Genomic DNA, 10,793 nt, shown 5'->3' on the forward strand with positions numbered 1-10,793 from the left:
CTGAACTTGGGCAATTTTAAGCCATTGATTATGGCTGACAAGTTTCTCTGAGACTGCTATGTAAGCATTTGTTGCAAGGCTCTGTGCTGGTTTTAGATGTGATGAGGGAGGTTAGACCCTAATTTCTTGTGATCCTCCAAGCACAGCAAGAACTTCTCAGGCTTTTTAGAGCTCCCTGAGGTGAGTAAGTCAGTACCCTGTTGTGTATGGTAGCTTGAATGAGAAGACCAGAAAAACTGTTTTGGAAAAAAAAGAATTGTTAGTTATTTATCACCCGAGCAATGCAGCACGACTTTAGGCAGGAAATGCAAATCTACCAATTATCATAGAAAACCTCTTCTGCAGCGGGAAAAGGGAGTGGAAATCTGTTTTGCATGCCTAGCATAAGGTCCTTATCTTGTCCATTTGTGTTTCCTATGTGGCATGGAGCCATTTATTAATGTGTGTCTAGGAGTTTGTGGAAGGTTGGTGCTCTTGATGCCAGGAAAGACAACGCTGAGCAGGACAGAGCTGGCCTAAGTTCAGCTGCACTTGAAAAACAGGCAATCAATATTTGCCTTACTCAAGTTGCCAAACTGGGGCCTGGGTTTTGAAAAGTTAATTACAGGGTGTGCTGTAGAGGCATTTAGGAGTTGAATCAGACATAAAAAAGAGGAGACATCTAAGTTTCTTCCCAAAGGAAATGGTGAATATGAAGTCTAAAGTCACTTCTCTGTCTTGGCAGGAAAAGGAGTACTTAAATTTTTAAGCCGGCAGTGGGAGGGAGTGGTCTTTGCAGACCACTACATACTTTGTTACCTCCAGTACAAGATCAGCACCTCCTTCCTCACCCTCCTTCCCTCTGCTTCAGGTAGAGGAAGATATTTTTCGGCAGCTTATTTTTCTGTAGGTTATCAGATGACGTGAAAATGTACTCCAAAATAGACTGATGATTTGCTAGTTCATTTTCTCCCATGGATGTCTTATCTCCTCACCTGCTGCTTGTTGGTCAAAACTTTAAAACTAGTATTTTGTAAAACAGTGGTGACTTCACAGCTTTTAATGCACTGCAGCTACACAGAGTTATAAAAGGCCTTGTTAGGCAGTGATTATTGGTGAGGTGATGTGGAAGATACACCACCAAAATATGTAATAGTATGGTAGTAACTCTCTGCTCTCCTGGATGACTGTCTGTGACTGTCGCATGCACTTTTCTGTACTCTTGTGATACTTAAGAGGTTTCCTGCTTAATGTAATGGGAAAACTACTGGCTCTCAAAATGTATTCATACCTCTCTGACAGCTCAGCAGATTCTTACTGTTTTAGCAGGACCTTGGAAGGGGAGCAATTTTCACCCTTTGATTTCCTCTTTACATGGCTGTTGTGTGTCCACTGAGTGCTGTAGGAAATGAAAAACACCTGTCCCAGATATCTCTTGACTGTTCTAGATATCTCTCCAACATTGCACCTGTGCCTTCTGACTTTGTCCTAGTACTCCTAAAACACTGCTATGTTTTTTGTGCTCTTATAGAAGAAGGCAAAAACAATTTTGAGGGAATCGAGAGCAAGTTTTCCTTACGGACACCTGCAGAGCCCGATGAGGATGTCTGCTACCTGGTTCCTGGGCAGGTGAACAGCCTGGCACAGTGCAACTTCAATCATACCAGTAAAACCTTTGTGGTGATCCACGGGTGGACGGTAAGACAAAGTGGGAGAAATCTCCCTTTTAGCCGCACTTCTGATAAACTGAGCAGAAGCGTCTCACGGATATATTAATATATCTCCTATTTTAATTAAAATCCCCAAACCAACAGGTGACAGGGATGTATGAAAGTTGGGTCCCGAAGCTGGTGGATGCTCTGTACAAGAGGGAGCCTGACTCAAACGTCATCGTGGTGGACTGGCTAGATCGAGCTCAGCAGCACTACCCGGTGTCGGCTGCGTACACCAGGCTGGTGGGAAAGGATGTTGCTATGTTTATTGACTGGATGGAGGTAAGACATGGAGACACATCTCATATTCTACGTAATGTCATAGGAGACAAAAGAGCAATGATGCAGCTATGTTAATCATCTTGTGTTGGGTGGATGGAGTTAAACTCATGCAGAGAGTAGTTTTGCTGGACTGGTAAAATTCCAGCTTTGGTCTGTCTACTGGCTGTTTCCTACTCAGAGGCCTTTTGTACTGCATTCCAGAGACTTTAGCTTGTGGTCTATGGAGTCCTGTGCGCCCAGAGTATTTCTGAGGACTCTGTGAGAGGTAGCTATGAAAGACAGGTTCCTATATATATTATACAGAAGCCAGTCCTTGGGATCTGGAAATGTGCCCTGCCTTAGGAGATCAAGAAATTGGTGGGGAGGGGGTGAATGAAAACCTTTATGAAATAAACAGCCCTGTGTTCTGTCCTTTATTTTGCATTCCTCTCAGTTTTGATTTTGGCCATAAATTAGTTAGATCAAGAAATTTACAATGGCACAAAATTATGATAACTGTTTAGTGTTTCTTCTGTTATTCATGGCTCAAAAAAAAATTCCAGTATTAACAAAACATTTTATTTTGTGTCTTCTTATGTTTTTTGTGTTTGGTTTCGAACTTTAAACAAATTGTTCTCTTCTGCAGGAGCAATTTAATTATCCTCTCAACAATCTCCACTTGCTGGGGTACAGTCTAGGTGCCCATGCTGCTGGGATTGCTGGGAATCTGACCAAAAAGAAGGTGAACAGAATTACTGGTAAGAAAACCTGTGACTGTAGAGTGGAGGGTTGCATCTCTTCCATACGGAAATATTATGTTCTACTGAAAAATCACCAGAATAATTGTTGCTTGCTGGCAGTACTTTGGTTATGTATTCATTATTTAATGAAACAGCAGGGCTGATATTTCTGGGGTATAACTGGAAAAATATTCAGAAAATAACAGGGGTGGTGAGTGAAAAACCTTTATTTGCTTTTTTACAAGAAATGAGTGAGTAGGCCCTGATAAAGAAGTAGTCTGGGGGGTTGTGGTGGGGACTGACCAAACCATGGCTTGGCAGTTCACAGTATCTCTTGCAGCATAAGAAATTCAGTGGGTTGTCTTTATCCAGGCAGTCATTCCTTGCAGCTGATGGGAGCCCTTGAGACAGAACAAGAAGTAAATTTTGCTGCAGCAAGTTTAGTACCTGCAGAACTCTTTGCCATGGGGTGATGTAGATGAAAAAATTTATATGGGCTCAAAGGGAGACTAGACAGATAACCAGAAGAGATCCAGTGTGGAGTATTACAAAGTTTATCATAACCGTCTCAAGAAATATTCTAGGCTGGAAATAATACTTGAGAATTTGGCGAAGACATATATTTTCCCTGTTGCTATGTCTGCTTAAGGTGTATTTTGGAGCCTGAGAAATCTGTTAGACAATCAGAGTGCAGGGCCACTCTGGGGCTGGTTTACAACCCAGCAACTGAGAGCTGAGCCACTAGCACTGATCTCATTGACAAAGGAATTGCCTTCATCAGCAAATGAAGCTAAGAAAATTGCTCATCTGTGGTGTCTTTGTTGCTGAGAGAGCTTGGGAGCACCATTCAGAAGGGAGCCTAGCTCCTGGCACTTTCACCTGAGCCTGGCTGTGATCCCAGATCCACAGGCATGCTGGGAGGTGGGCTAGGCAGCAGTAACATCTGGAAAGGTCCTGAGAGGTGGCAGATTAAAGTCAGGAGGCTGAAGTGCTAGTCCCTCTGCCCTTCCTTTCTCTAAGTTGCAGCTTTGCTGCTTTCACTGAGTCTGCCTAATCACTGACATGCCAGTAGCCCTCTCTTATTCCTCTACGGTTACCCTTGGTGCTGAGGATGAACTGTTCCCTGAAAAGCACAGGGAACAATGTCATGTGGCCCCTGAAGCCCTCACAGCTGAGGGGGAGGCAGCTCAGACCAAGTGGAGCTAACAGTGTGTGAGCAGCACAGGTGCCTGTCCCCAGCTGATGCTGCAGAAAAGACGCGTCCCCTCAGCCACCTCTCAAGTGGTTGTCTGAACAGGAGATAGTACTTGTTCACTGGCAGAATAGCTCTGGGGTTTTTTGATGTTAGTGCTGCTGCAGCTTGACAGTTTACACTAGTAATCCCCTTCCCCTTAGGTATGTAGACAGTGAAGCCTTCATTTATGTTTCCCACTTGTTCCTCTGGCATAGAGTTGTCAGCAAGACTTTTCCATGCTTCAGACACTTCAGATACAACTTCTACAGTTCTTGACAAGAAAGAAAGACATTGAGAAAATACTTAAGAGCTTGTTTCTCCCATCCACTGGAAATGCTAAAGCTCTGAGGAAGTTAGCTGGGCTTCCTTCCATGTGTTTGCATACACTTTTATTTTTTTAAACAGTGACAATTTTCAAGGTAGTGCATTTGATTCTCCTGTATACATTAATGATATTTAAGTGGTGATCCATCTGTAATGTCTGCAGGAAAACTCAGTATTCTAGACCAATGTGGCAGCTGAGTTTGGCATTTGTTATCAATGTCAGTATCTTTGGCAGATAATAATATCAGTTTTTCTTTGTGGTTTGCCCCATAAAGGGCTGGATCCTGCTGGTCCTACCTTTGAGTATGCTGATGAACTCACTCGCCTCTCCCCGGATGATGCTGATTTTGTGGATGTCCTACACACCTACACCCGAGGCTCTCCAGACCGCAGCATTGGGATCCAGAAGCCTGTTGGACACATTGATATTTATCCCAATGGTGGAGGTTTCCAGCCAGGTTGCAATCTGGGAGAAGCACTGCGTCTGATTGCTGAGAAAGGGCTTGGAGGTGAGGTTGCTCTGGAACAAACAGTATAATATTCTGAGGGAAACCTGAATAGCCCTGCAAGGTGTCTTGCAAGGAAAGAGCTCTGAGAGGCACAGGAATATGTTCTTTCCAATGCTTTTAAAAGTCATCCTGTAAAGCCCAGTTCTGCCATAGTGGATTATGCCTGTTGACAGCATTGCTTAGGGATTAACATCATTATATGCACATGTGTATACATATTACACATTTTCATTCTTTCAAGATGTGGATCAGCTGGTGAAATGCTCCCATGAACGATCCATCCACCTCTTCATCGACTCTCTCCTCAATGAAGAAAAGCCAAGCATGGCCTACCGCTGCAACACAAAGGAGGCTTTTGAGAAGGGCCTCTGCCTGAGCTGCCGCAAGAACCGCTGCAACAATTTGGGTTACAAGGTCAACAGAGTGAGAACAAAGAGAAACACTAAAATGTATCTGAAAACCCGTGCTCAGATGCCCTATAAAGGTAGGCACTCCTTGCTGAGTGGTCGCCAAGACGGGTGCTTGTGCTGAGCTATGTGTCATGATGGGCATATGCTGCTGATGAGAATATTGCTGCTTTGGTGCCTGTGGCGAGCAGGGGTGAAGCTGGCCTGTGGTTTGCCATTGAATGCAAGTCTCAGAGAAGAGTGTTGTCCTACTCAAGGTGTAGGGTAGAGTGCAAAAAGAAAGGTGTTTTGTAACAAGTTTCTAAGTAGCAAAAGTTAGACAACTTCTACTGCCCAATCACTTGGAACTTTTTCAGTGTTTTACGTCCAAGTAATTACTTCTTTCTGCTGGGCAAATAATCAGCAGAACTCAGTCTGCTGAGCATCTTAATTAAAGATATGCAAGCATCAGATTTATGCCTTTGGTAGTGCACTTGCTAGAGGAGCACCAGCCCTCATTAAAATATCACAACACTTCTTGATTCTAATTGCTGCTGTGGGAGGTCCGAGAATGACAAAGCCAGAGAAAACTGGGAGGAGAATATTTTCCTCACAGCTAGGAAAATAATGTTGGACTTTACTACTTTATTTTCCTCCTTAGCTTTGGCTGTACCCCATGGTATTCTTATAGCATGCATTGTGTGATGGACCAGCAACCAAAAGGCACATTCCTGCACGGTTAGAGGAACTGCAAGGCTGGTGTTCTGTTGGCATTTGGTGCTTAACCTGCAGTGTCAGTGGGTTGTTTTTGTTTCTGGTTTTTTAGTTTGTTTTTTTTTTTCCCTCTTACCAAGCCTCCTGTAAGAGAAGGGCACAGCTCACTTATTTCAAGTCAAGTATAGCAAGTCTTACATGTTCAATAGCAGGTTTGAAGGTGATTCTGCATACTCTGGGAGTATTATAATGGCAGCTTTGCTGCAAAGTTTAGCTGCAAGAGCTGCAAAGGTGTTCTTTAATGGCGGTTGCCTTGCTTGCTAATATTTACATTCTTGCAAAAAAATAGTACCCTAGACACCTGCAGGGAAATAAACTCATTTTTTTTAGTCAAGTTGGCAAATTCCAGCCTAGAATTTTCAGAGATGAGGCAGGGTGATTGTGTCAGCAGCTATCTCTTTGGAGATTGAGTTTTCCTAATGGCATTTTCTTTTGTATTCTTTCAGTCTTTCATTATCAGGTCAAGATTCATTTCTTTGCAAAGACTAACATGACCAAGACAAACCAGCCATTCCTGATCTCTCTCTATGGCACGCTAGACAAGAGTGAGAACATTGCTTTCACACTGTGAGTAGCTACAAAAACAGCTGCAAAGTACTGTTGAGTTTGCCTAAATTTGTTAAAGTCTCAACTGAAAAACTTGTTCTGGCTTCAGCTGCACTAATCTTAGAGGGTCCCAGAATCTGCTCTTGTCCTTGATCAAGGAGTTGCATTTGCTTTGGAAATTAATGAACCAAATCCTACAGGAGCTCTTCTTGATAAGACATCTGAAATATGGGAATGTGAAGTCTGACCTGTGACACAGCTTAAGAGTGTTTCTAGTGCTTTCTTATTTTCTTCTCAGTATCTTTATACCATGTTAAATCTTCTTAAAAGTGGACTTATGCATCTGAAGGTCTCCGTGCAGAAGCTGAAGGAGACTTGGGATTTGCTTTCACATCTGTGCAAATAAGCAGAATTTGTGTATACGTCCCTAGACACAGGCTGTCAGGGAATGGAGCTGTTTCCTGCTCTGAGGAATGTAAACTGATTGTGGGTGGTGGTTGTCTGGGTTTTCTGAGAGCATAGGTGAGGACAGCCCTTGCCTGGCAGACTGTCCCAGAATTTTACCAGCCTTGCTACAGAAGGATGTTTCCTTTTGCCTCTATAAAAGGTAGAGGTGTTTTTTCTTCCTTCTCTGCAGTACAAAAATTCCAGGTTCTATTGCTCCTTAATTTTCTTTGTCTGTCCAAGAATTTCAGGTCGTTTTTCTGTTTGTTTTTTCTTTTTCTTATTCTCCTCCCCACAGGCCTGAAGTCTCCTCAAACAAGACCTTCTCCTTCCTAATTTACACAGAAGTGGATATTGGAGACCTGTTTATGGTGAAGCTGCAGTGGGAAAAAGACACCTTCTTCAGCTGGTCAGATTGGTGGACTCCCTTTACATTTGACATCCAGAGGATCAGAATGAAGTCAGGGGAAACTCAGAAAAAGTAACTTGTTTTGATTTGTTATAAGCTATATTAATTATAATTGGCAGTGCTCCCTGATTTTTGATGTCTCACAGACTGGGGCAAACATGTTAAGCAGTTACAAATAGGTGCAGCATTAATGATAATCAGGGCTTCAGTGGTATCAAATCACCATTTCTATCAGCCAGGTTGAGCCATTTACTTCCACTGGATCTGCAGTCTGTAGTCTTCCTCCCATGTAATTAATTTGTATCCCACTATTGTATCTACTTAAGGTTAGTTATAATATGCAGGAGAGTATCTCCATGAACCAGCATCAGTGATTGTGTTTGCAATTTCTGTCCTCCTTTTTCATGCTGGGTTCTTGCATAGCTTTTGTCACAAAGAGCATGCGTAGATGGAGATTTTTAGAGATCCTTCCAAAAGTGTGTTTGCACAAGAATTTATTGCTTAGTTAAGTTGGATTTCCTTAGGGGTTGAATACCTGAATGGTGGTTGAAAACTGAAACACGTGACTGTTGCAGGACATTGCTAATGCGTGAATGTTGAAACATCAAAGCCTGAACAGAAGTGCTTCGACATCATTCTTTTGAAATACTCATATTCACTAAACATGAGGTCTGTTTGCAGAACATGGGCCCAGAACAGAGTATGTGTGTCCTATGTATGGTATAGTAAATAATAATAAGTTCCTCTTTGAATAAATAGGTCAGTCACTTGATCAAAGAACAGTTATCAGAGCTGAACAAATATAGGGGTGGGGAAAGTACTGATAAATAGAAAAGTGAGTGCTCATGTTTTCTGGAAATTGCAACCTACTTCGTTTGCACATGTGAGGGAGTATGGCTTTCTTCCAAGTTCATTCACCTGACAAAATCTCACGTAAAGACTGGTGTAAGTAAAGATCCAAGAGACTTTGGGATAGACCTACTGCTATCTTAGCCACAAGAAGATTTTTTTTGCAAAGGATCAGTGAAAGTTATGGCTATGCTTTGATGACCATGTATAATTCATTTACCAGTTCTTGCACAGCATTTCTTTTGTTACAGAATTCTCTTTTAAAAATAACTTTCTCACAGGCCTTCAAAGTAGCAGTGCCCCACGTGACAAAGTATAAAGACTGTTTCCAAGCACCAGTCTTCTTTCTAAGATTAAAAAGGGATGTTTGGCTCAGTCTTGTGATTTTTTCCAATATTTATTCCACAGAGTGGTGTTCTGTTCTCGAGATGGCACCTCACATCTCAGTAAGGGAGAAGAGGCAGCAATATTTGTGAAATGCTCGGAGCAGCCCGTCAACAGGAAGAGAGGAGGGTACGAGTAATCACTATTGGTTTTAGACTGCTTTATTACCACTTGAGTGGTAATTAAACTTTTTCTTTAATTGACTTTTGCACTAGTCTTCTCAGGGCTTCAAAGGCATCACAGCTCAGACTAACCAGAGGTTTTCTTATGGCCACTTTAGCAGTTTAAAAGCTCTTGGCTTACTCCGCTGCTAGCCATCGTTGTGTGGCTGTTGGTGTGTCTGAGAAGCAAGCTCTAGTCACTGCCTCTCACAGTCACTCGGCCAAGTATGAGGGACTGTTAGGGAGGGTTACAGACAAGGCACTAGCACACAGAGGAAAGCATGTCTCTGTCTCAGCACTTGCCCTTAGCTGCAGAACATTCAAGCTTCCATACTGAGTCAGCTCAGAGACCTCCCTCTGTACTGGCCAGCAGCAGATTTGGGGGCTGGTTCAGGAATGGATGAGGTATATGAAGGTGCTCTTCTTAGCACACTGCTTTCTGATGGCAGCCATCAGGTGGGTGAATTCCTGAGAGTTTCATCTCTATGGATCAGAGATTCTGCCTTTGTTTAATAGCCCTTTGGTGCACTTTAATATTTTTATCAATAATTTTCCTGACCCAGATTAGATGTAGAGACTGTCTTTGGACTTTACCCACTAAAGCTTGAGATAGAGAAGTGGTTATATTTATTTTAGTTCAATTACTGTGTGTGAATGGTCTCATGGGGATGCTTCTGGACTGAGATCTACCTCTGGATAAAATTGCACATGTGCTGGCCATTAGGCTGGGGCAATGACCTGGACAGGCCTTGAGAGCTCTGTGTGTGTATCTGACATAGAATCAAGCAGAAGCCAGGAGAAGCCTAAGCACGTTATTTATCTTCCTGTTAAGCAGGGAGTTTTAAAACCTTAATTCTCAAAAATAAGACAAGAGGGAACAAGTATCTTCCTCATCACCTTTATATTTTATTTTTTTCTCTCCACAGTACCAAGAGAGCCTCGAAAGAAAATTCTGCTCATGAATCTGCTTAAGTGACAAGAACAAGGATTTTTCACACTGGGGAGGAGAAGAGTCTGTTCATCCCTGTGGACTGGATGTTCAGAACCAAATATATAGAAATATTTATCTGCTGCTGGATTTTTGCCTGCTATTCCTAGCTATTTTAGAGACTTCTTGTAAAAAAAGTCTCAGCATATGAAGTTACTAACCATAAAGATACATTATCCAAATAGTTAAAAACAAAAGAAACCTGCAAAACTACTTGCCAAAGTTTGAAGTGCTGAAAAGATATAGGTAATTTTGCTTAATCATGGTGCCTTGTGACAAGATTTCTTGACATCAGATCCTATATAGCAATTTTTTAATATTTATTGAAAAGAAACAAAGCCCTGTACTTCATTTTATTTTATCTTGCTGTTTTTATTTTGTTTGGTTTTGTTTTGTTTTTGATTAGTGGGGTTTTTTTGTTCTTTTCATGAGTCATTTGAAACTTTTTTTTGTATCTTGGCAAATTGAATTTTCAGGCAGTTCAGTGGAGAGAGTTCATTGTTTTTCAAGTGTGTGTTTAGCAAATAAGTAGGTTTCCCATGTGAAAAAAATCACCTTCGCTGTGTGTAATAGTAGAAGATGTCAGGGACTGACTTAATATGGGGATGAATTTTTTTAGTTTGTGGTTATGAATGTATTTAATTGGGGGTAGATGCCAGTGCTGCTTAGCAATAGGTATGATCTGTTAAGCTGTATACTTCTATGCCACTTACCCTGGAATAAATAACAGCTCTAGGAGAAAGCAGCAATGCCAGTGTCTTATGCAGACATTTAATATTTTATCTATGCTTTCAGTTATTGCAAATGAAACTGTCTAGCCTTCAACACTGTGAAAATGGAACTGCAGAGGAATTGAGCTTCCAGAAAATGCAGGAAACAGATATTTCCCCCCACCCTCCACCCTCTCCCTGCTTGCTTGCGTCATGTATGCCAAAACTGTCACAGTTTCTCTGCTCTTTGGCACCAAGTGTCAGTCATGCAGCTGCATGGCTGCTGTATGCAGTTTTCAGTGCGAGTGACTCCCCTTGATAGCTGACAAGGATGCTCATATTTCCCTGTACTGGAATTGTGGCTGCCAGTGATCCACCTCAGT

The 10,793-nt window shown here is 42.0% G+C and overlaps 1 protein-coding gene across 1 annotated transcript in view; it reads left to right on the forward strand.

Annotated features, from left to right (window-relative positions):
• Positions 1-10,793, forward strand: part of LPL (lipoprotein lipase) — a 16,344-nt gene extending 5,551 nt beyond the window's left edge. Inside the window, exons 2-10 of the mRNA XM_005423581.3 lie at positions 1,511-1,677; positions 1,794-1,973; positions 2,599-2,710; positions 4,526-4,759; positions 5,001-5,243; positions 6,366-6,486; positions 7,208-7,390; positions 8,576-8,680; positions 9,639-10,793. Of these exons, the coding sequence (XP_005423638.1) occupies positions 1,511-1,677; positions 1,794-1,973; positions 2,599-2,710; positions 4,526-4,759; positions 5,001-5,243; positions 6,366-6,486; positions 7,208-7,390; positions 8,576-8,680; positions 9,639-9,684 (1,391 nt within the window). The 3' untranslated portion in view covers positions 9,685-10,793. The remainder of the gene's footprint in view (positions 1-1,510; positions 1,678-1,793; positions 1,974-2,598; positions 2,711-4,525; positions 4,760-5,000; positions 5,244-6,365; positions 6,487-7,207; positions 7,391-8,575; positions 8,681-9,638) is intronic.

Source organism: Geospiza fortis, unplaced genomic scaffold (assembly GCF_000277835.1).
Source record: "Geospiza fortis unplaced genomic scaffold, GeoFor_1.0 scaffold167, whole genome shotgun sequence".
Classification (NCBI taxonomy): Eukaryota; Metazoa; Chordata; class Aves; order Passeriformes; family Thraupidae; genus Geospiza; species Geospiza fortis.